The sequence below is a fragment of the Sparus aurata genome, chromosome 22 (assembly GCF_900880675.1).
Source record: "Sparus aurata chromosome 22, fSpaAur1.1, whole genome shotgun sequence".
Lineage (NCBI taxonomy): Eukaryota > Metazoa > Chordata > Actinopteri > Spariformes > Sparidae > Sparus > Sparus aurata.
The window spans coordinates 7,622,426-7,647,045 of record NC_044208.1 but is presented as its reverse complement, the minus strand read 5'-3'; the positions used below and the strand labels follow the sequence as shown (position 1 = coordinate 7,647,045).

Sequence of the window (24,620 nt, the reverse complement as noted above, 5' to 3'; positions counted from 1 at the left end):
CAAAATTCAGTATTTTTGATAAAAGGTTGAATAAAAAAAACAAAAAGAAAAAAAGTGAACTGAAAAGCATTTTGGCACAAAACATCAAGACCTTTCACAGACCATTCTGTTTTCTATGCAACATGTGAAGTTAAAAGATTAAACCTCACAGTAAGCTTAAAAAAGTCAGCAGTGGTGCGCAGGTGGTCGAGTGGTTAGAGCGCATGCCATAAAACGCAGCCGACCCCGGATCGATTCCGGCCGGAGGTCCTTTGCTGCATGTCACCTCTTTCTCCCATGTTTCCTCTCTGTCTACTGCTAATAAAGGTGCCTATGCCACAAAAAATCTTTAAAAAAAAAAAGTCAGCAGTTAAGATTTTCAATCAGTCAATTTTTCGATGAACTGAACAACTGGGGCTTGTTTTTCACTCCAAAATGCAACAATGAAGCAATCTGAATTTGCTTGTGGAGTAAAAAGGATGGACTGGAGATTTACTTTAACATGTTAATAAAACGTTGCTGTTGTTATCATTTTCCATAAAAGTCATCCATTAAAGACACAATATTTAAAAACTGTACCAGATAAACAATGATTTCTAAGTGTGTCTCATGCAGACGCTGTAGTGACATTTATTGAAACTGAGTATTACTTTATATGTAAAAACTCAGCATTTGTTACTACGTGTAGTCAAATTAAATGCCTACATGCATCCATCTGAATACTGCAGGAATTAACCAGATGAGGTATTCATATGAACAAAGCTCGTGTCTCATCTGCATGTGCGGTGGAGCAGGTGCAGCAGCTCTTATCACGCTGGAGACGCCTCACCTTCCCTGAACACAATGGCCGCGCCTCTGTGTAATACGATCCAGTATTGACAGAGAGGGAACAGGTGCTTTAAATTTGATTAATCATCCCGAGGCCGACATCAGGAGGCAGGGGCGAAGCTCGGAGACGAAGCTCTTATCTGCACGGAAGCCTAGAAATCATGACTGCTGTGTTATAGAGGTGAAGGGGGGGGGGGGGGGGGGCGCGGGTTTGATGGAGTGAAATGAGCTTGTGTGTGTACACAGAGCGCTGCTGCACATGTGGTAAATATTTGAAGTGCGGGGTGTTTAAAGAAATCACAGCCACGTTAAAATCAGCCAGGCTCGAAGGATTTACGACCAGAAAACAAGACTCAGGGTAGAATTTAAACAAAAGAGAGCGGAGATCATCATTATTCACTACTCATCAGTCACGGATATTCTTTTACCGGTTTAAAAAAGAATGAGGTAATCAAGTTGCTCTTAAAGGGAAAGTTCACCCAAAAAAATCAAAAATCTTCTTTCATCCTTTCTTCTTAGGCTTTAGCATATTTGAATGTTTATATTTTCACCTTTTTTACATTCCACTTCTCTCTGTGCTTGAATTTTATTTCTCACTTCAACCTCTTTCACTGTTTTAACTTCATATTCTACCCCCATATGAAGAGGATTTCTATGGCTCAGAAGATTTAGCTTTAAGTTGAGTAAGTTCAAAATGTTTCCACTGCAGTTTCCCCCAAAATTAGTTCTAATTTCCTTTTCAACTCACAAATCCTTGCAAAGATGAGGTTTGTTAAAAACACCACAACATTATTTCAAATTCTAGCTGAAAGTTTCACAGATATGAAATATAAATGAGGTTGAACTCTCAGGTGTTTCTGAATTCTGATCTGTTGTATAAAAAGATATGTCACATTAAAGGAAATATAGATGTATTTTAAGATTAAATGAGCCAACTAAATAATTTCTACGATTTTATGTCTGTTTGTTTGCAATCGTTTAGTTCATATGTTTCAAATGTCTGTTTTTAAATGCTGTATTAGAAAATAAAATGTCAGCGCTCATTCCATCATACTGTGGTGTCTGTACTGGAGTTTGCCCTCCATACCTGTGTGTGAATCACATTCTGTATCACTTTTCCCTTTTGAAACAGCGCCGTCTAGTGGCCACATGACCTCCCTGCCGTTCCCTCTGTCTGCAGCCTTCAGCTAATCTACATTCCCTGGCAGACTGCTTGCTGTCAGCCAGCTGCTGCTGTGCCCACCTGGTCCTCGGTGATCCGCCTGGAAGGGGCGTTGATGCCAAGCTCCTCCAGCGGGTAGATGATCTGGCGTCGCGGGCGGACGGGGACTGCACAGTTGAGGACAAAATCCAGATGGTGGACGCAGGAATTCTGGGTGCAGAAGAAGAGGGCACGATGTCAGTGAGCTCAGAAAAAAAATCCCCTCAGAGGTTAAACAGCATCAGTGTGAGGGCTCAGGAGGCAACTGGGAGGCGACAGAGAGATAATGAGCCCCACTGAAGGGGTTAGATGATGCAAGGTTTGCGCTACAGATATGAGCTGCCTGGAAAACATCACCCCATGCTTCATCCACGGCCTGATCAGAGCTAATTCTCTGGTTATCTTCTGTCATTATTCTATTTGCACATCATCAACTCCCAATCTGCTGCTTGTTTGTGGAAGGTAATTAGCAGAGGAAGTGGAGGCCTCTACACGTTGAGGAAATGTCTTATTATGGTGTGGAGAGGTGAAGCTGGCAGCACTGTCAGCACCTGCTGCCCCGACCCCGGGGACGGCAGCCTGCTGAGGGCCACACGCTGCACAAAATGACCTGTTTGAAGCTACAACATTTTTACATGAACGAACGCATCCAACAGCCACAGGAGACAGCTTTCATCATTTATTACTATTATCTGACATGCTGCAGGTTTTTTTTCTCTTAAATAAATAGGAAAAGGAAAGGGGAGCAAATTCAACAGGAACAGTTAACCCAAAAATTCTGACTTCACTCCTCCCCCAATGCCGATGAAAAAAATCAGGTGAAGTTTCGTAGTCCACAAAACATTTCTGGAGCTTCACAGCTAAACAGCACTGCAGCATTCTCCTAAACAATTAGAGCAGATGGAAACATAACTCCATACCGCTCATCCAGCGTTAAACTAGTCTCTGGAAGCCTTGAGATCCCAAACTGATCTAAAACTAACATTACTTACATGCTTTTTAAGCCGAAAGTTTGGCTTTCAAACATTTGATTTAAATCAAACAGGCTGTATGGAGCCAATTCATGTTTGTTTTTTGTGCGTTTTTATATTTTAATACAAGTCCCCAGCTACTTCAGTTGTTTAAGAGAACGCTGCAACACTGTTTTGCTGTGAAGGGGGGGGGGTAATGACTAAATTTACATTTTTGGGCGAACTGTTCCTTTCAACATCAAGGCTTAATGCCGTGGTTTGGCAGAACTAAACTTTTTTTTTCCAATATGTCTTTACAATTTCACCAAGAGTAGAAGTATGGTTTCAGTCAGGTTTATTGACTATGTTGTACAACTTCTTGTTTTCTGTATTTTTAGCTAAGAGAGAAAAACGGTGTGGTTTGCGATTTTCAAACGTATACGATAGGCACACTAATTGTCAGACTGTGCTTCTCCTGCAGCACAGAAAATGCAGTTTATAATTAATGTAGACTGTAACAGGCCGACAAAAACAACAACCCCTGAATGAGTTTCTGTTATGTAGGACTCGCCTGCCTGTTTTTTTTTAATCAACTGCAATCTGTGTTAAGAAATTCGCCGACTAGAAAATTGCCACCACTTCGTTTGAATGACTTGTCCTGAAGGATATTTTTTGCAGTGTATGAACTGAGGATCATTACACTAATGACAATGTGTATCTGAGCAGACATGCACAGAGGCTGGAAGGGGCCCAGTGATGATGAGGGGCCAGTGAGGGCCTGAAGGTCCCTGTGCACCCACCTCCTGGCTGCAGTCGGGGGGGTACATTCGGTGGTACAGGCAGGATTTGTGAGCCAGACGGAGCACTTCCTTAAACAAGTGTTTGCTGAAGTGCTGGAAGGACGGGTTGAGGACAAAGTGGCGTATCTGAGCGTGCTCCTCGTAGCGGTGATGGCTGAAGTAGATGAAGTTCTCGATGTTGTAGTGGGCTCGAATGTACTCGACGTCCTGACAAAGACAGATTAGATATTCAAGTCTGTAGATAAACTCCGAGACAGAGAAACATTTCCTTTGGTTTAACAAAGCGAATCAATTTCTGTTCCATGAAAATAATAACAAAGAAAAGCTGCTGCTTCTTGTTGCATTGAAACATTTTAATTATATGAACCTGTTCAAGTTTTTTGCAACATCATTTCTTTATTGAAAAATCATTAAAAGAAGAAAGTAGAAGGAATTTACTTCCCTTGTCAGCAGACTTCTCTTCAGTCTTGTGTTGAGCAGACAAACATGTCAAAACATTTATTTCATTTCATTTCATTCTCCTTATTTCCAGCTCTAGTCAAGATCGTTTTCAAATGTCCTAAATATTCCAGGCTGAATTACAGGAAAGGGGTTTTCTAATTGACGTCTTTTATTCTTGTTGTGAAAATAGGGTTTGAACTAATAAATAGTTTATTATTTATATAGATTTTTCGTAAAATCTATATTCTATCTATAAAATGTCAAAAATCTTAATCTTAAAATTGCTTATTTTGCCTAAAAAAATCAAAACTCAAATATATATGACTTATCATGTAAAACAGAGAAAATCTGAAATGATCATATTGTTTGGTATGTCAAGTTGATAACAGACTTAACAAATTATGAACATTTGTTGTTGAAGATTTCAATACATTTCAACAACCATACAACTATTCTGGATGGAATGTAAGAATGTGGAGCTGCACAAGTAATCAGAATGTTATTAAAATTGCGAGGATAATAATGTCATGATAATGAGGATACAAAAAATAAATCACTACTATTTTTTTTGCTTTACCATATTGTGCGGCCCTTTTAATTATTTTTGATTGGCTTGAGTGAAAAATCACAATCCTTATGTTGCCTGTTTTATCTGTTCAACAGTCCAAAATATACAAAATTTACAAATCGTATAAGAGAAAATCTAGGAAACTACATGATGTTTGGCATTAATGATAAATTATGATTGATGATTGATAATTTCAATATATTCAAACAACCAGAAGGATGTTCTGAATGGAATTCATTGTTGCAGTGTTTCATAAAAAGAATTTTCATAAAAATCTTTTCATCACTATCTGTATATATATTTTAAATTGTCAGACATTTCAGTCCTCAAGTAAGGACTCATCATATGTGATATACTATGTCATGTCAAACAATGTTTATTATATATCTTTTAAACTACTTCAAGGACTTTTTAATTACCCCTGTTATTTAGTGCTGCACCTCCATAAAGATTGGGGGAATGGGGAGGCAGATAGTTTTTAATCAATTCAGCAGAATCAGGGGGATACTTGAAAAAGCTGTGGATCCTGCAATTCCCCTAATTCAACCCATATTCATGATAATGTCTGTAATTGTGCTGTGAAGAAATGTTTTGAAAGTAAAACATTTTCAATGAAGCACTTATTGATACAGGACCGAAAGCATCCACCAACCCCGTCAGGTTCATCGGAGGAAGACGAGGTGTAAACTGCCCCTACCTGCTCGTCTCTCATGATCAGAATCCCCACAACCTGACCGTCCACCTGGGCCACGAAGGCCTGCAGCGGCACCCCGTCCTGAGAAACAACACAACAGCACAAAATCCATGTGAATTAACATGTGTGTACTGAACTGAATATTGAACCTCCTCATATCAGTCCGGTGCCATGAATACTCATGAAGTGGCTGCATTCTCATTTGAGAAGTAATTATCAGTTTTGGAGCTGCAGCAGTGACAGCTGGGGTGTCAGTCAGAGAGGAAAATCCGTTCAGCTGAATTCTCACCAATCTGTTCCCTGGCATACGTGCGATATTCCTCGTTATTCCAAGACAATCATCGTCACCGGCCCTAGTTATACTTGACTGTCCAAAACAATCATTGTTTCGTTTTACAAGTTAACGGGGGCACAGTTAGAATTTCAAACTTGATATTTTGTCTACTTACTGTTTATACTAATTAAAATGACTTCCAGTTGTGTATTTGTGAGGACCCCCCTTTAATTGTGCCCTCAGGCAGCTCGTCTTCCTGGGGTCCACAAACATGGACCGTATTACAGGCTGGAGAAAATTGGTAGTAGTTTGGTTGTAGTGGCACAGTGCAATGCCATAAATAAAGAATAAAGATGGGCAAAAAAGTAAACAACATGAGAAGGTGAATACATGGTGTAGTCAAAGACGGGACGGGAGGGAATAATGTTGGAACACGGTGTAGGTTTGGTTTCAGAGGTGGAGGGCCCAGGGAAGTCTCAGGTGCTTCAACCAAAGAGAAAATTAAGGAAGATGGGAAAGAAACTATGTGAACGTTACTTCCTGCATTAAGATACATTTATATGAATCTAACATATTACACATTATGGTGAAATTGGTTACTGAGTTTAATATTTAAATATTACTGTATTATAAAGGCAGTAATCCTACTTTAAATAAAATTATTCTTTATAATAACATTGTATTTACATCTTTACTACAAAGAGCTCTGTCCTCTTTATCTTAGTGTTCTACTTTAGTGTCTATTTAGAAGATTATGTAATTCAAAATATAAGCATGTGGAATAAATATTTGTTACTTCGGGAGTATTTTAGCCCTGAGCAGAGTCTACAGTGTTCAATAGGACAGCCTGTAGCCTGAGAGGCACAACCTAAGGGAAAATTAACAAACAGCACTGGCTGCTATTTATTAACCGAATTGCTGTGAGCTCAGACTGTTGATTGTAACAACATTTTAATCAACTCAGTGTTTCTCTCTTCTGAGTTTTGGTATCTATCTAACAGTGGCACGGACAAATATAGGATTAAGAAAGTTACAAAGCCGGAGGGAAAGTGTCTTTGTGTTGGATACATGGTTACAATTGATCACTGTGGAAAAGCAGGCTTGCATCAGCATCGTTACTGCAGCCTGCAGTCTGAGGGAAACACAAGAATGAAATCAACAGTGCTTGAGTAACTGAAGGTGGTGTGTTGGTGTCTGTGCTGACTGACCAGGTCGCTGCATGTCTCATAGAAGCAGTCCAGGTCCTGCAGCAGGGACTCCTCCAGACTCAGACCCAACACCAGATCATAGACAGCCAGCCGGTCTGCAGCCACAGCCGGCCTCACCTTCACACTCCTGCTGGGACAACCACACCGTTATCATGAGCAGAGGGTCACTCGTCTGTACACGTCATTTACATTTAAAGGTGGAGCAGATGTGCAGAGGCCTCCTCCATGAACAATGAAAAATATTAAAGTGGCAAACTTGCTAACCTGGCAGGCACAGTGATGTTCCGATGCTGCCTATGAGAAGTAGACAAAAACTAACTAAGATGACCCACCTGAGCCCGGTGCGGGGGAATATGTAGAGTTCATACGGCAGCAAGCTGGTGATGCGGTGTGGCACCCTGAGGAAGTTCTGCAGCAACAGGAACTCAGGGGACAGCATCGGGACAGTGATGATGCAGAAGTCCAGGTTCTGGCAGGCAGACACGAGACACACACACTTCACTGAGCAAAATATTTCCTTAAAAAGTTAACTTTTTAAAGTGTTTGCTGTTATCTTATCCCTCTTTATGTGTAAAGGAATCCAGTGTTTACAATTACAGACTGAAACATATTTCTGTACCCAGCACAAATCCGGCACAGATTATCATTCCAGGGACAAAAGAGAGTTTATTCAATCTCTTGCGCAGTGACACTTATCTTTGTCTTATTTAATCCGTCTGTTTGTGCAGCTCATTAACATATGCAACTTTTCTAGTGGAGAACATGAGTCAACGGATTTAAATGTCATGTGTAAATATGATACTCACAGGAAAGAGTTTGAATACATATGGAATAAGATCCGCTGATCTGTAAGAGAAGGAGAGAAGACGAAAGATGAGGGAGGGGAAGTTAAGTGAAAAAATGTCTGTGCCAACTGCAGAATCAAATCTGGTGATCAGTGTGGCGGAACAACTGGCCGACCAATCTGCCCGCCGCTTCCAGCTCAACTTCTCGCTTTCAGCTCTGCCTCGCTGTCACTTTAGGTGCAGCTCTCATTAATAACATGCTCACTCTCGGCAGGAAGCGCCTCGACTTCATATTCAGTAACAGCTGGGAGGTAAGGCGGTGGTGAGAGGAGCTCAGCGGGAGCCAACTAACAGTCACTCTCCCTGCTTTAACACAGCATATGACTGATGCAACTCTGGACAGCTGCCATCAGCAACGCCTCAGAAATCCATTTCTAACTGAAAAAATATTTACATTTGAAATGTGGAATACTTTTTGAAATATATTTCCAGGTTTTCAAACCTTCTTCTGGTATCTAACTTTTATTTAATGGATTTTAGCTAGAAGTGAAGAAGGAAATTTGGCACTGAAAACAAAGAGTGGAAAAATCTGAATTGAAAATGGGAACACTGGCATTGAAATATTTGCATTAGTTCACACGGAACTCTCAGCGCAAAGAGACTGTAAGACTGTTTCTGTCTGGCGTTTTTTTCACATTTTACATGAAAACCACTGAGAAGGCTTTATTGAAAAAAGACAAATATAAGGAAAACAATCTGACAATCTGTCATTTGAAAAAACTCATTGAAATAGAAAAGAAATATCAAAATATGACAAAACAATTTTTTTTATGTCTGTGTTTAATTGCTTTATGTTCATTGGTTTTTCCAGTCCCAAAGATTTGTTTCAGTGCCAATATAATTTTTTCAAACACAAACATTTCAATGCCACTGTTTTCCTTTCCAGTTTAGACTTCAGTCTTAGCCTTCAATGCCTAATTTTATCTCATCTAATTTTATCGCACTGCCAATATTTACGATCACTTTTCTAGCCTCATATATGAGGCACTGAAAGCTCGCTCGTTAATACTGGCACCAAGACCTCGTCCTGACCTTACCTCGTTTCATAACTCTTGTCAATAGCAAAGAACTGAATACAGAAAGCGTTGGAGTTCTCTGAAAATTGTCCTGCTCCATTCGACAGTGTCTTCTCCTGCATAGAGGGGAGAGTGACAACATGCCAACAAGAAAGACATAACAACCAAAAAAGTGAGTTTAAATGTTTATATTTTAATGTTTATATCATAATCATGACTTTAATTGCATTAATTCAAAAAGTCCAGCAGGGAGACACCACTGAGATGCTTCCTACTTGTGAGTGTAAGCTTCATTGTGTCTCTATTTATCTGTAATGTGAGTTTGGTGCATTTTACAGCGGTACAGTTAAATTACCTGCTGTGAATCTTCTTCGACTTTACTTGAGGCAGGCTGAGCAGCGGCTTCATCGTGTTTTATTTGTTTGTACAAACCATCAAACTCGCTCAACTCGAAGCTGTGCAGCTGTTTTAAATCAACATCAGAGCTGACGCTGATGAAGCCAACTACCACACCGTCACTCTGTGGAAAACAGGAACACACAGACATCAATACATATACTCATACTTATATTTCACTCTGAATGTAATATACAGTATGTCTATAACACAGCAGCTTTTTACCCTATTCAGAATGTGAGACAGAAATTTCCACTTCCGCTTCGGCACAAAGCTTCCTAACAGGTATTGATTCTCATGCTTGGACTATAACAGTGATTAGGACACATAAAGCCAGATAGGAATATAACACCAAAAATACTAAAATGACATATTCTGTAGTTTGACAAAAAGTTGAAGTGAGCGGAGTGAACAGCCCAATCCTCAGGGGCAATGTTTGACTGTTTGTTCTGTGAGTGCCGAACATATTCAGACAAAAAGCCCAAAATGCTTCAGATGTCTGGACACAATATGTTCAGTGAGAGCATGTCTTGGCCAAGTATCAGCTCGTATCTGCCATATGCTGCAATGAACACATGTCAGCCCGACTGGCGGGGAGGGGAGAGAAGATCTGTCGTCTTCCAGGTCCCGAGGGAACAGACCCCAGCAGGGTCCCTGACAATCAGTCAAAGCATCATCACTGAGCTGCTCCAACATTATGTTTGGACCGGAGCAGAGGATCAGAAATGACCATGAACGAATCACGTCTCACACACGAGACCAGACGACCAGGAGGGATGTTTTTGTAAAATGGTTTGTCTACTTAAACTAAAATTGAAGTTGGAACAAACCTCACACACAGCGGTGCAATTCTTCTCATTCTGGGCCTCAATGAGCCCGGCCAGGAAGTACGACTGATCCGCTACGTCTGTAGTTTGTAGTAGTTTTGTCTGCTCTGCAAATAAGTGCATGATATCATCGTGATCTTCAACCCTTTAATGAACAAAAAGAGGAGTAGGCGAAGCGTTAAAGCTTGTCAAATAAATATTTTTAAAATTACAATGAATCAAATGACTCTCTTACTTGCTGATACTGCTCAATCTATTAACAATTCCACTTAATGCAGCAGATTTTAAAAAATGTCATTGTTTTCTAAGTGGATTCTATGTTTGTGGGACGGTAAGAGCTGGAATCACCTGGCTGGACGGATATGAAGCCTTGGACAGAGCTTTTGTCTTCGGCAGATGAATGCTGAACACTGAGGTCCAGGGTCAGTCAGGCGGTTCAACGGCTCAAACACCTCCTTTAGAGCTGGCTCTGGACAAACAACAATCATAAGACTCACAACTGTATTCAAGGTTACTTTTTGAATAACTGGTAAATGAATTTACATTTACATTTAAAATGATCATCACCTAAAACACCAATGTTTGGGCTGACCAGGCAGATGTATTCAAGCTCTCCGACTGCATTAAAGACAGCCCTGCAAAAAGAATAACAACAGCAAGGGGGTTGTAATTTGGCAGACATTGCATTACAACGTTACTGCTTCCACCAAAGTACCCTAGAGTAACCCACATTTAAAATAATCACGACATGTTGGAGTTGAACCCTTTATCATGTTGATTTTTTTTTTTTACAGTCCAGCTGTCTATAACTGCTATACCACACACACATCAAATTAATTGACATGTAAGGCTATATTCGTAAATTAAACTGAACCAAATTGCCCTTGTATTGCATACCTCATTATTTCCTTTACACTTGCTGTGACGAAATTCGGCTGTGCCACAAAAAGGTGGAGGTAGAGTGTGTTCAAAGGCTGCCGAGGGAAGAAAAATGAGCTTTAGTTTCCGCCAGTGTAGCTGTCAGTATACTTTTATCTCACCTGATCTGAAAATAACTTTACTTCAATTTGAAATGGTGAAAAAGTGTTAGTATGTGCATACAGCCAGATTAGTTCTGTAGGGGCCAAAGATTCAACTTTATAATCAAAAACTGTGAGCATGCAAAAACAGTATTAATCTTAAAAAACAACTCTACATCAGCAGCTGTCTGAATTTATGATTGATACAGACTGCGCATTTTTCAGCTCTGAAGTGTTTCTGCAGGAAAGGTTCCCAGTGAGCCGGATCCACCAAGTCTCCTAGAGGGTGATCGAAGAACGAAGCATGGGCCACAATGTCATCCTTTTCATTGGCCAGAGTCACGGCCAGATTGGCTTTCTCTCTGGAAGGTGACGGAGAGCAGAGAGGAAACAGGAAGCAGATAATCATATTGGGATGACATTACAACATTTTGTCAGTGACTTTTTTTTTTTTTTTACAAAAATATGCTGGAAATAGTTCTGTTTGTTTGTCATATGATCACTCACAAGGCAAGATTTCACAGCTATTACACAGACGACTAGTGAAAACAACCCTTCATATACCGTAAATATATAATATCAATGAATGATACTAGAAAACATAAACAGAATTAATAATAAGCCAATTCACCCCTGTGAATTGATATGTACAGAGTAGTGGTAACCCAGTACAACAGGTGTAACTGAATGTGACATTAGGTGAAGAGACTGCTGATGATAACTAGCCATTCAGCTTGCATTTACATTTGTGTGAAGGTTGATTAATGTACACAGTCCCTTTAAAAAAAGAAAGAGAATTAATAAGTTATGATGTATTCATGGTGCAAAAATTAGCCTTTTGTTCAATCAGGAGTAAAATATTCAAGTGAGTTGACATTGACGAAATAGATGAATACAGCTACTGTTGTAAGTTGTCTGGTTGTTAAATTCATGGACTGCAAAAAGGATAAATGCCCTGATGTTTGACAGGTAGGCTTTTGTCTGTTTTGTCTTACAGCAGATGAATCACGTTGACCCTTCCAAAAACCGCCTGAGCCGAAGGGGTGATGAGGCTGTCAATCCCCTGAGCATCCGCTGATTCACTCCTTCTGACGGTCACAGCTTCCTCTTGACCACTGGGTGAAGTTAGGGTCCTCATCTTCACCTGGGCAGGTTTTAACAGAGCGGGCGGTATCATTTCAGCCAGGACAATACCAACAACAATAACAACGACGAAACAGATAGATTATAATCTAGCTAAATGTGTAAATGTTAGCCAGAACCAAGGACAACAGTTACTTACCTGTAAAATATGTATCTCCTAGTAGTCTTATATTCGTTTAATGTCCTATAACTCTAGTCTGAAATGAAAAATTGTAAACTAATTCATAAGTAATGTAAGCGTTAACTACCGTAAAACTGAAACTTTTCATCGCAGGATAAGCTAGCTAGCTAACCCCAAACTCTGTAACCATGGTAACAGAACGCTACACCAGGGTTCATGGGAACTGACGCAAGGCATGCTGGGTACTGTCATGGTGGCTGGCGGTGGATGTGAACGAAACGTTTCTCTCACTGTTTTGTTGTTGTCGAAATATTTCAAGTAAGTTTAGTAAAATTTGGAGTTAACCTGCCGGCGAAATGGCGTCCACCGCGGCGGGCAAGCAGCGGATACCGAAGGTGGCGAAGGTAAGAAGGCAAAACTCAATTACCTGAGCCACGAGCTGACTTCGGCTAAGCTAATGCTAACAGTTAGCGCTCAAGTTGAATCGAGCAAACTTCTCGAGCTAGCGCCAGATACAGCTTGTGTTTGCTTTCAAACAAGGTTAGGTCTTACATATCTAAAAATCGGGTATTAATATACATTCAACTGTTATTTTAGGGTACTGATGTTAGCAAGGCGGAAACCACATGAGCTCGAAAAGCAGCAAAACTGACTTTAACACATAAGCTAACTGAGGACATTGTGTTTCCCCACCAGGCTGCGCTTTTTTTTAGGTTAACTAAACGTGTTTTCTAAATCCTGTATTGCTTTAGTTATTCCCGGTTTTGTGTAAGCGCCAAACTGGTAGGCTTAGATTTAGCATTTAAGCATGATAAGCTGAGTTGGCTCCCATATTAAACATTTCATAGCAGCGATAATAATTGTAGTAATAACTGTTAGCTTTCATGCACAAACAAGTGCCAAGCCCACATGGACGCATAAGGCACCTTATACATACTCGTTGTGGAAATAAGATCGAATAACACAAGTTTAGATTACATTTAAAGCTCCCCACATGTCAAGTCTTGCAGTCAGAACAGGAAAATATTATTAATAGTTGGTAATATACTATAAACTGTTTGTATAGATCATGGTGTTGAACCTGAATATAGTTGTGTACTAAAAAATCAAGCATAATTTCATCCACTCCTACGTAAACATATATTCATATACATGGAACCAGTTGTACACTCCACTATGAAATAAATCTTTATTTCTCTGCTGTGATACTGAAACACACAGTCATCTAGTTTACCCAGTGAAGCATTTTCTGTTTTTCTCAGTTTTGTGTTGAAAACGTATTGCAAGAGATCATTATATAAAGGGATACAACATTTTTTTAATAATTCAGCAGTAAGACACGAAGAACATTAAAACATGATGCTCAGGACTGGAGCAACATCATGTTAAATGACTTTTTCTCGCATTTCAGGTGAAGAATAAGGCTCCTGCAGAGGTTCAGATCACTGCTGAGCAGCTGCTGAGGGAAGCCAAAGAGAGGGAGCTCGAACTTTTGCCGCCCCCACCGAAACAGAAGATCACTGATGAAGAGGAGCTGAATGATTATAAACTGAAGAAGAGAAAGGTATGCGCTCATGTGTCATCATCTCCACTGACTGCTTGTTTGGATGTAAATGTACAGTGTGAAATGAGTCCAAAACAACTGAAATTCTCTAATTATAATATACCATATTTTAAAGTCTGAGCTGTGTGATCAGGTGATACATATATTCCAAGATTCATATTCACTCTAATTCTCATGCTGTGACTTGAATGAAATGAGAGAAAACATTTAACGTAAACAAATGAACCTTCAGAAAGACAACTTTGTTGTTTTAAGACTTTTCGTTAAATTGTACTGTCTTTTCTTTCAGGGGTTTGAGGACAACATCAGAAAGAATCGAACAGTCATCAGTAACTGGATCAAATACGCACAATGGGAGGAAAGCCTGAAGGAGATCCAGAGGTACTGTTCCTGAAGCCAGTTTTATTGCAAAATGTCAGTAGTGTTACAACTGCCAGTGCTGTCGAACCACAGAATCACGCTGCATTTAGTCCTTGTCATGTTTAGGGTGTCAGTATTTTGGCAAAAAGGGAAAGGAGAAGAAATCTGGTCTTATATTGCTGCTAAATTTGGCCTGTTTTACACAGAGTTTCTGTTACAACAGAATCTTCTCTGATGATCTCCGCTCATTGATGCCTCTTCTTTTTTCAGGGCTCGTTCCATTTACGAGCGAGCGCTGGATGTCGATCACCGCAACATCACTCTATGGCTGAAATATGCCGAGATGGAGATGAAGAGCCGTCAGGTGAACCATGCCCGAAACATCTGGGACAGAGCCATCACCATCCTCCCACGAGTCAACCAGTTCTGGTATGAATGAAATTCATGTTTGCTGCTCACATCAGAAAATACAGGAAGCTGAACACTTGACTCTCTATGTGCTGAAAAGCGCAGTTGGGGAAACTTTAGTGTGTATCTGTAGCCTATTATTACTTAATGACATGGCTATCCAAATATCTACCACCTACTTTATTTACATTTGATTGCTTTTCCTGTTAAAGGTACAAGTACACGTACATGGAGGAGATGCTGGGAAACGTGGCTGGCTGTCGGCAGGTGTTTGAGCGCTGGATGGAGTGGGAGCCTGAGGAGCAGGCCTGGCACTCCTACATCAATTTTGAGCTTCGCTACAAGGAAGTGGACAAAGGCCGCACCATTTATGAGCGATATATCCTTTTATTTGTGTTTTAATGCATTTTGTTGGGACTGAACAGGAAAAGTGACTGTTTATGAATCCTTCAAATAACAAAGTTAATACATAAAGTTTGTCATTGCATTATATTGCTGCAGCTAATGGCTAAAACAACCAGGGTTGACCAAAGTGCTGTACAATAGAATATCATAAAGAAAATAGCACGACAAATTACGAAAAATGTATAATGCATTTACCAACACAATATGATATGACAATTTTCATAATGATAATTTTTTGCACCCCCAGTTCATACCAGTCATGTTTCATTTTGTCTGCTCTGATCAGATACATCAATAGATGACATCTAGTGACCTTCAGATGATATTTATTTTGTCATAAAAACTCCTTAACTCCTCTGCACTCGTCATGGTTCACCCCGAAGTGAAGAACTGGATCAAATACGCTCGTTTTGAAGAGAAGCACGGATACATCGCCCATGGCAGGAAGGTGTACGAAAGGGCAGTGGAGTTCTTCGGGGAGGACCATGTTGACGAAAACCTCTTTGTGGCCTTCGCAAAGTTTGAGGAAACACAGAAAGAGGTTTGTGCAGCTCACTACAAAAATCACCTGTAACAGACAGGTCCTCGGTTCTTTAGTATCTTGTTCTGCTGGAGAGTCGTTGGAAATCTGTATATTCTTTGTGCTTGCTGAATGACTTCGATTGTATGATTTCCCTTCCTTTACAGTTTGAACGTGTTCGGGTGATCTATAAGTACGCCTTGGACAGAATCCCTAAACACCAGGCACAGGAGCTCTTCAAGTACTACACCATGTTTGAGAAGAAGTTTGGAGACCGAAGAGGAATCGAGGATGTCATCGTCAGCAAGAGAAGGTTCCAGTATGAGGAGGAAGTCAAGGTATTTAATGGGAGCAAAACAGTCTGTGACCAGTGGGTGGTAAACATTACTTCCTGTCTTCCTCACTGTCATTATTTGTTCCTATCAGGCAAACCCACACAACTACGACGCCTGGTTTGATTACCTTCGTTTGGTGGAGAATGATGCCGACCCAGACACAGTAAGAGAGGTTTATGAGAGAGCCATCGCCAACATGCCCCCCATCCAGGAGAAGAGACACTGGAAACGATACATCTACCTGTGGATCAACTATGCTCTGTATGAAGAGCTGGAGGTCAAGGTCAGTTCGCTTACTTTTCTTCATCATCATCAACAACAACCCCTATTTTAAAGACCAGCTATTAGTATTCGATTCCTCACTTATCTGCTCAGTCATTCTCTCAACCAATCAGCTTAATTTCAAATTGATTAAGATGCCACCATAATGAAAAACAGATACTACATCAACAATAAGCTCTGTTAAATTTGTTGAATAAACTTTTATTATTGTTTGTTCAGGATCCTGAGAGAACCAGGCAGGTCTATCAGGCAAGTCTGGATCTCATCCCACATAAAAAGGTAATTAAGATGTTTGATTTTTCATTTTGTTAGAATGAGTCCTGACTCTCTGTTGTTTCTCTGATAATTATATATCATAAATCAGAAAAGATGATGGGAACTGGTACTCAGATTGTGATAAATGTGTGTCTTTCATTTCAGTTCACATTTGCAAAGATGTGGCTGCTTTACGCTCAGTTTGAGATCCGGCAGAAGAACCTGCAGGGAGCCAGAAGGGTCATGGTAAGATTCAACAGAACTGATGGGTTTTAAAAGAAAAGTACATTTATTGACATTGAAATTAATGGACAGCAGGTAAAATAAAGAAAGTAACTTTAAAGTTGGAATTTAAATGTGATGGACATTTTTCAGTTAGTGCTTGAATTTTACTTGCTAAGGTGCTTAAACAGGTATGAGTTTCCTCGATATCTAAGAAACTTGAACTTGACACTTACTCCAAACAACATCAGTTTGACCTGTGTTTCCACCCTTTTTTTCTCCTCTCAGGGTACAGCTATCGGTAAATGTCCGAAAAACAAGCTTCTGAAGGGCTACATCGAGCTGGAGCTGCAGCTACGTGAGTTCGACCGCTGCAGAAAGCTGTACGAGAAATACCTGGAGTTCAGTCCGGAGAACTGCACCACCTGGATCAAGTTTGCTGAGCTGGAGACGATCCTGGGAGACACAGAGAGAGCCCGCGGCATCTTCGAGCTCGCCATCGGACAACCGCGACTCGACATGCCAGAGGTATTGATTGCATGTTTGTTCATATAACCATCTATTATTGACTAAGGAAATACTACTGCATTGCCTCCATTCTTTCTTAGTCATTTCCATTCCTTTGTTAAAGGACATCAAAAAAAAAATCCTGCACTTCACCTTCACTTTATGATTAAAATGTATTAAGCTGGTGTGTCTGTTATCTTTTCAGGTGCTGTGGAAGTCCTACATTGACTTTGAGATTGAGCAGGAGGAGTATGGAAACACCAGAAACCTTTACAAAAGGCTGCTGCAGCGCACGCAGCACGTCAAGGTGAGAACAACATTTTAGCTTTCGGTGTTCCTTTACTATATGGGGGGGACAAAATGCTGCAAAATGCTAAAAACTTCCTCTCGTGCAGGTCTGGATCAGCTACGCCAAGTTCGAGCTGTCCATCGACAGCCCCGACAGACTGCAGAAATGCCGGCAGATCTTCGAGGAGGCCAACAAGAGCCTGAGGAACTGCGAGGAGAAGGAGGAGCGACTGATGCTGCTCGAGTCCTGGAGCGACTTCGAGAAGGAGTTCGGATCCGACAGCACGATGGAGAGAGTGAGGAAACTGCTACCGGAGAAGGTGAAGAAGAGGAGGAAGCTGACGGCCGAGGACGGGGTAAGAGCTCAACAGAAGAACTGGTTTATAACACAGCATTATGATGTGAAACTGAAGATAGCAGACAGCAGAAAGACATTTACAGTGAAGGTCCTGTTCTTTGCAAGTACTGTTGGCATTTTGTTTTTATCTTAGACCTTGAGCTGTTAAGCTTGTACAGCGTAGAAAAATAAGTTCCAGTCAGTCCTGACACGTATAAGCTGATTAACAGTAACTTATTTTGATAAATAAGACAGTCTTCAGGGCAAAATGTCCAGTTTTCACTTGTTCAACCCTCTCAAATTTAGACAGATTTTCTTTTTTTCCTGTGCATAAGTTAATGACAGATTAGATAAAATAATTGTATTTTTGATGAGTTTGAGTTCACAGCTCCAGTGGATACATTTACACCTCTTCTCCTCATGTATTAACCTCTTAATCACTTGTTTAAGAAAAAACAAAGGTCAAATAAATAAAATAGAAATGACTCTGATCTACTCATGACTTTACAGCACCAAATGTCTCTAAAGTGATCATGAATGTAGAAGGTAGAGGATTTAACATAACATTTTCTAATCCAAGAGACAAAGGTTTTTCCAAGACTGAATGTGTGAATATAAAATCTTGGATTGATCTGATGGGGGAATAATTAGATTTTAGAAGCTTCTTCTTTCCTCAGGCTGAGACTCGTTAACTCTTCCTCCACACTCCAATATTAAAAAAAAAATACTAATCATTTTTTATCGGAGCAGCAAAATTCATCTAGTTTCACAACCCTGTGAAGTGATAAAATAAATTAATCTTGCATCTAGAATATTTTGGCACTATTCTATAATGCCATGTCAATTAAACACATTTGATTTGAGAAAACTGCCCTAAATGTTTTTGAATTAACTTAATATTAAACTGAACTCAAGCTTGATCAGTCAGTTCAACATTAAGCTATTTAGCGAAGCAAAAAACTTTCTGCTTCTCAAATATGAGCATTTGTCACTTTTCTGTGTTTTATCTTTGTACACTAGCCTGTTCTTAACTAGTTCGACACATTGAGTAATTGAATAAAAAAAGAGAGGAACAAATTTGAGAATAATTCCTAGTTGCAACCAATCCCAGGTATTAAACTGTTCTTGTTTTCTCAGTCGGACGCAGGCTGGGAGGAGTACTACGACTACATCTTTCCAGAAGACGCAGCCAACCAGCCCAACCTCAAACTGCTGGCCATGGCGAAGATGTGGAAGAGGCAGCAGGTAGTGGAACCGACAGAGGAGGATGCAGAAAACGCTCCAATGGTTGAAGGGACGTCCTCGCCCTCTGACGAGCCTGTAGCTCCTCCTGAAAACGGCTCCGACAGAAACACTGCCACCGAAACAGAACGGGAGGCAACGTACGATGATCGAGACGATGACGTCAGCAGCACCAGCAGCGAGAGTGACAGTAGTGATGAAGATGGAGAGACGGAGGAGAAACGAAGCCGGAGCAGAGATGAAGATGCAGAGAAAGAGGAGAAACGAAGCCGGAGCAGAGATGAAGATGCAGAGGAGAAACGAAGCCGGAGCAGAGATGAAGATGCGGAGAAACGAAGCCGGAGCGGAGATGAAGATGCAGAGAAAGAGGAGAAACGAAGCCGGAGCAGAGATGAAGATGCGGAGAAACGAAGCCGGAGCAGAGATGAAGATGCAGAGAAAGAGGAGAAACGAAGCCGGAGCAGAGATGAAGATGCGGAGAAACGAAGCCGGAGCAGAGATGAAGATGCAGAGAAAGAGGAGAAACGAAGCCGGAGCAGAGATGAAGATGCGGAGAAACGAAGCCGGAGCGGAGATGAAGATGATGAAGATTAGACTCATGTTTGGAAGAGTTTCCCCGCTCAGAGAAACGAGAGGAGCGACGTTCATCCTGGACCGATTTTTCTACTGATCTGTTTTATACCACAAACAACAAAATGTGCTCATGAGCGAACAGTCTTTATTGTGTGACCATGTTTTGTGCCATTATACAAACATCAAGTCAGACTCGCCTGTTGTCTTCTTTCTCAATTAAATGTTGATTGAAAATTTACAGGAATGAAACTGAATCCGACTGTTCATGGATATAAACTTTGTACAATCAGTGGCTCTCCGACGAAAAAGCAGTGAGAAATGGTGTCAGTTTATGTACAATGTAACATGATTATGAGGATGCAGAGAGCCACCGTCTACTGTTATTCGATGTCTTCTGGTCTGACAGGATGAGGCAGCGGGATGATCGACTTCTTCTCTGTGTCTCTGGACAGAGCTTTCCTCATATCTGCAACAAGCACACAAGACAAACTGTCAGATTTTAAAACCTTGGCTTAAGTTTCTTTTGCTTGTCAAGGTTCTTAACTGAGTAGAATGGCCATAACAGCTGTTTGAATTCTCTATTCCTTGCAACCGTAGTGTTAATGCAGTTGAATTGTCTGAGCGCTGCGGTTGTTTTTATTAATTTTTCACATCATTCCTCGACCTTATGATTTACATCGAGTGGGAAGAGGCAAAGAATTTCATTTGACTGTTTGACTTGTGTGGAGTAACAGCGCCCTCTGCTGCTTTGTGTTACTAAGACAAATAAATGTTCAGCACAGTTTGCTTATGAAACATCTTCTCAACGCTTTTAAAATAAAAGATAAACCCCAAAAGCTGCTCGTCTTTGCAGAACACATCCCTGTTAAAACCGCTAAATGTTTTTACTGAGACCTTCAATACAAGTTCTTAACCCTATTTGACCATTTGTATCATATTTGATACGCAAGTTTCTGAGACCTCTATCTTGTCAACATAATCAATACTTTCCTTAAAAACCTGTTGTATATTACCTGATACATGTATTCTGCCCACTAGTGAATAATCATTCCACTGCAGGCAGTGGAAGGACTTTTTTTGGCTTATCCAAAATGGCCGCTGTCATTAAATCATTCTCACACTTTTTGGCAGGAAAATCTAGTAAATATGTTCTGTATTGAATCAATGCATAATTACTCCATGATTCATTCTTTATATTACAGTTAAACTGTGTTAAAAATGTGTGTATCAAATTTGATAGTGCAGGTATTTATCCCTGAATGGTCATGTCACATTTTTGTAATGTAATCAACATTAAGCCTACCACAATACAACCACACACTATTTTGCATGCACTGCACCAGTAATCACCTCTCACATGCCTACTGTGAAGGTGTAAGGTGCATCTTTGCCTGAACAAGGACCGAAACTGTTCTTGTGCCGACCACAAAGTGAAAGAAAAAGGTTGTGAAAAGTTTTATGTATAAAAAAACAATGAGAGAAACTGCCTAAGATGTTCTATATTTTCAAAATGTTATTTGCACAATTAGATTTGTATCTAAAATCAACATTGTTGTGAGCAAAAAGTTGCCAAAAACGCCCAATGTATCAAATGTGATACAAAAAATATCTCATAAACAAAATGATATAGAAAACATTTTTGAACTGATTTCGTTAAAAGGTTTTATAAACATCTCAGTTCCAAAAAATTAGAATTTTCTGACAATGTTTTGATGGGTCAGGCTTTATAGGGAAAGTGTTGGAAGTTTATGGTATCAACTCCATGAGCCTCTACTGTGTTAGCTCAGCAGAAAGCTCAGACTGACGTCTTGTATCCTCTGCAAGTAAAACCAAACTATCTGCAAGATTGATCCTACCAAAGGTAAATCAGAAAAATGTCTTGCAATTTGAGTGGACTGGCCCTTTAAATGCTGAATATTTAAACTCAACTTTTTTTTACTTGCTGTACTTTATGCAACAAACTAATATAGACTATATCCACACTACTTTTTTTTAATACATCTAGCTAAATGTGCTGGCTAAGAAAGACCACGAAATTGTATGCATATGATATATTATCCATTAACTTATACACATCACCCGTCTACAAGGCAGCATCCCTCTTCTGGGACAGTTTGTAGTTTTCATATTGTATAATATCTGCTGGTGAGACACAGCTACAATCAAGCTCTTCTCTGTCTTGGCTTACTGTGAAAACTACAGTCAATGACAGCCAAGTTTTGGATGTTTGGAAGAAAAGTCAAGTGTCAGAGCCTCACACCTGAACCTGAACACACCACAACAGCAGACCATCTGTCAAAATTATCTTTACATTTTGCTACATTAACACTCAGGTCATTTGAGAAAAATAAAACTCAGTAAAAGGTTTGAAAATAAGCTAAAATTTGACGTTTATTAACGACTGCAACACTTAAAAACACAGCTGAGTGGCCCCTTTAGGTTTTTCTTAAAGGAACAAATTTGATATGCTGAGTAATCCCCCCTTGACCCAAAACCTGAATATATTAAATATCCTGTATTGTTGTCACTTATATCTAGCTTTCTGTTTTGTACTGCTCTCACCGTAAGCGTCTTCATCAGGTTCTCCGTTGCTGGCTGAGTAATACTCGATCACCGTCCTGTAGACGCTGTAGCCGAGACGTTTGTACATGTTCACCGCCACCTGGTTGGAGACGCGCACGAAGAGATCGACGAAGAATCCGCCCTTCCTGCAGTATCGCAATAAAAGTCACAGTAAGACAACTTTATGAGGCGATAACTTAAGTCAGTAGCTGTTCACTGAGCCAGACAGCAATGACATCTAGTTCTCTGGTCTGGAGATGATTTTCAGAATAAAAACATCAAAACTAAGGAATTGTAAGCTACAAACAACCTATGAAAACCCATAATGTGTTCAGAAATAAAGGGAATCATGTGAATGAACATTGTGTAGATTATCAGCCAGGCTCCACTATCAATGTTCCATTTATCTCATTTCTACATCATGTTCATGCCTGTGCTGCAGATGATACAGTCCAGTTCCTGTTGTGATATCACACACCTCTCTGAGATTTCCTCCAGCATCTCCATGAGTTTTGCGGCGAGGCCGAGTCGTCTGAACTCGGGGGCAACAGAAAGGGCTGTGACGTGACCGTGCCACTCCTCCCGAGCCACAGATCCCTCCGCCTTCCCCATGACTGAAAAACAGAGTCAACGGTGAGATCAGGGGGCCACACGAGCCTCACAGAGAGCTACAGTTTCTACACTAAAACACAGAAAAGTGCTGATGAAGGAAAATATGTGGCTGTAATGTCGTGAATTTTAGTCGTTTTGCTTTTAGGGCCGGCAATATGCGTGAATTTGAATATAATCCTTAATTTACAACATAACCTGGTGTTGTAAAATCTGATCGACACATGCACACATTGCATACATAACAATTTAGATGAGAGGATAAAGGCTTTAAGAGTGTGTAAATCTCTATGTTAAGATTACCTAGACATTTTCTACTGTGTCAAACTGTCCTCCATGAAACAGCTTCACGCATGACAAACGTTTTACACTTGAATGAAATAGTAATTGTTATGAAGATGCAGCAGTATGTGTTTACACTCTGACTTTCTTTATGATTAATGTGTCATCATATCAACTGACCAGCAGGCGGTAACAGAGAGACAGAAATATTTACAAACTTTTGTCTTTTTTTTTCAGTCCTTTCAGTCATTTGTAAATTAGGTGCTTTTTCAACAATTCTCCAATTTAAATGACATCTTCTCCCTTTTGGGGAACTTATATTTTCACTGTGATGACAATGTTTGTTCAACTGTATTTTTGTATTGTAAAAGATCAAAACAAATTGCTGTTATGTAAATGTGCCAAAGGGAAATGTTCTTGTAACCATTTCTCAACCATATAAAAACAATGAAATATTTAAATTTGGCAAAGCAGAAGACCTTACTGTAGCCCATCAGTTCACCACCAGGAGCCTCAGCAACAATGAAGTACTCCGGCCAGTGAGCCAGGTACTGTAGGTAAAATGGGATCCCATACTGGAGGTCAGAGGTCAAAGAAAACTACAGTCTGCAGTTAGTAATGAAACACCCTAATATTAGAAACAGCAGTATCAAACACAGTTCAACAGTAAGCACCAATTACAGACCATCAGATGCACTGAGTTTTAAGTAAGTATTATTAAGCTGAAATATTCCAGACCAAGAGAAAGAGAGATGTGATATTTATAAAATTAACATATGACATGTAAATAAATGACAGATTAGCTGACATTGACAGCTGAAGGATACAGTTTCTGTCAATGGGTCCAGGTTGCTGTTGGACAAAACAGACATCCGTTAGTTTCATGCATTTTATGAAGACACAAACAAACCATACTAAATCGGAGAGTAACATGTTTCCCTCGTCAGCTTTATTTATGGACGCTAACATTAGCTACCTAGCTAAGAGAAAGACAGATGCTAAGTAAGCTAGCTACCTAGCTCGGGTTAAGTCGGCAAACAGATTTGAACTTTCACTGAAATGACAGACAGCTGGCTGATTACATGTGTGCCGATATTTCAAGGAGATACTAGGGATTCACAGGTTTTTCCAGTCAAAGATTAATAAGTATCCATATTGCCAATGGCCCTCGCACAACTTAATACTCTACTTTTTCAAAGGGAGTTTGGCACAGCATTCTCTCCAGCCAGCCTTCATCTGTGGCCACACTGGTTAGCCTGCTAACGCAGCTGCACCCCAAACACAGGCTGTACACATGTCTCTGCCACATAAACACTAGACGACTGGCTCGTGAATAGTATCTGTATGCTGACACTGACGATATTTCACTCACATATTGTTGAATTTGAATAAATCATCGCAGGTGAACGGTCTCAATGTTGTCATCTTGGCTTGCTGCTCTGTGTCCTTTAACCTCACAGAGGGAAAGAGACATCGCTTACTTTAAAACGCGAGAAGAAGAACAGCAGCGCCCCCTGCTGGGGCGGAGGTTCTACAGATTAAATCAATGTCGAGAACAA

The 24,620-nt window shown here is 40.2% G+C and overlaps 3 protein-coding genes across 7 annotated transcripts in view; 1 reads left to right on the top strand and 2 right to left on the bottom strand.

Moving 5' to 3' along the window:
- cfap61 (cilia and flagella associated protein 61) overlaps window positions 1-12,515 on the bottom strand; it is a 35,760-nt gene extending 23,245 nt beyond the window's left edge. The window contains exons 1-15 of the mRNA XM_030404922.1: window positions 12,329-12,515; window positions 12,042-12,190; window positions 11,258-11,408; window positions 10,925-11,001; window positions 10,595-10,662; window positions 10,376-10,496; window positions 10,031-10,172; window positions 9,160-9,324; window positions 8,826-8,920; window positions 7,750-7,789; window positions 7,276-7,412; window positions 6,944-7,070; window positions 5,465-5,542; window positions 3,759-3,965; window positions 2,051-2,179 (exon numbers count right to left, since the gene is read on the bottom strand). Of these exons, the coding sequence (XP_030260782.1) occupies window positions 2,051-2,179; window positions 3,759-3,965; window positions 5,465-5,542; window positions 6,944-7,070; window positions 7,276-7,412; window positions 7,750-7,789; window positions 8,826-8,920; window positions 9,160-9,324; window positions 10,031-10,172; window positions 10,376-10,496; window positions 10,595-10,662; window positions 10,925-11,001; window positions 11,258-11,408; window positions 12,042-12,184 (1,680 nt within the window). The 5' untranslated portion in view covers window positions 12,185-12,190; window positions 12,329-12,515. The remainder of the gene's footprint in view (window positions 1-2,050; window positions 2,180-3,758; window positions 3,966-5,464; window positions 5,543-6,943; window positions 7,071-7,275; window positions 7,413-7,749; window positions 7,790-8,825; window positions 8,921-9,159; window positions 9,325-10,030; window positions 10,173-10,375; window positions 10,497-10,594; window positions 10,663-10,924; window positions 11,002-11,257; window positions 11,409-12,041; window positions 12,191-12,328) is intronic.
- On the top strand, window positions 12,450-20,444 carry crnkl1 (crooked neck pre-mRNA splicing factor 1). 5 transcript variants are annotated; one of them, XM_030404926.1, is made up of 15 exons: window positions 12,450-12,714; window positions 13,722-13,874; window positions 14,164-14,255; window positions 14,505-14,663; window positions 14,855-15,021; window positions 15,410-15,588; window positions 15,735-15,905; window positions 15,994-16,185; window positions 16,404-16,463; window positions 16,605-16,685; window positions 16,950-17,189; window positions 17,374-17,475; window positions 17,564-17,812; window positions 18,931-19,273; window positions 19,460-20,444. In XM_030404926.1, the coding sequence occupies exons 1-15, from the start codon at window positions 12,667-12,669 to the stop codon at window positions 19,627-19,629; spliced, it is 2,406 nt and encodes an 801-aa protein (XP_030260786.1). In that variant the 5' UTR covers window positions 12,450-12,666; the 3' UTR covers window positions 19,630-20,444. The 5 variants fall into 5 exon arrangements, with proteins under 5 accessions (XP_030260786.1, XP_030260785.1, XP_030260784.1 ...); XM_030404925.1 differs by having other exon boundaries at window positions 18,931-19,315; XM_030404924.1 differs by having other exon boundaries at window positions 18,931-19,315; window positions 19,352-20,444.
- On the bottom strand, window positions 19,737-24,569 carry naa20 (N-alpha-acetyltransferase 20, NatB catalytic subunit). Its single transcript, XM_030404930.1, has 6 exons — window positions 24,434-24,569; window positions 23,889-23,913; window positions 23,546-23,636; window positions 22,649-22,784; window positions 22,171-22,316; window positions 19,737-20,074 (listed from the first exon to the last, which is right to left on the bottom strand). The coding sequence occupies exons 1-6, from the start codon at window positions 24,484-24,486 to the stop codon at window positions 19,989-19,991; spliced, it is 537 nt and encodes a 178-aa protein (XP_030260790.1). The 5' UTR covers window positions 24,487-24,569; the 3' UTR covers window positions 19,737-19,988.
- Window positions 24,570-24,620: the final 51 nt, after the last annotated feature.

Excerpts from the sequence above, each read along its gene's own strand:
- crnkl1 (XM_030404923.1), top strand. The coding sequence starts at position 12,667 with ATGGCGTCCACCGCGGCGGGCAAGCAGCGGATACCGAAGGTGGCGAAG. Across the intron at positions 14,664-14,854 it reads CCACGAGTCAACCAGTTCTG|GTACAAGTACACGTACATGG; the intron begins GTATGAATGAAA and ends TTCCTGTTAAAG. Across the intron at positions 17,476-17,563 it reads AGCGCACGCAGCACGTCAAG|GTCTGGATCAGCTACGCCAA; the intron begins GTGAGAACAACA and ends CCTCTCGTGCAG.
- naa20 (XM_030404930.1), bottom strand. The coding sequence starts at position 24,486 with ATGACAACATTGAGACCGTTCACCTGCGATGATTTATTCAAATTCAAC. Across the intron at positions 23,914-24,433 it reads TTATTCAAATTCAACAATAT|CAACCTGGACCCATTGACAG; the intron begins GTGAGTGAAATA and ends TTTGTCCAACAG. Across the intron at positions 22,317-22,648 it reads CTGGAGGAAATCTCAGAGAG|GAAGGGCGGATTCTTCGTCG; the intron begins GTGTGTGATATC and ends GCGATACTGCAG.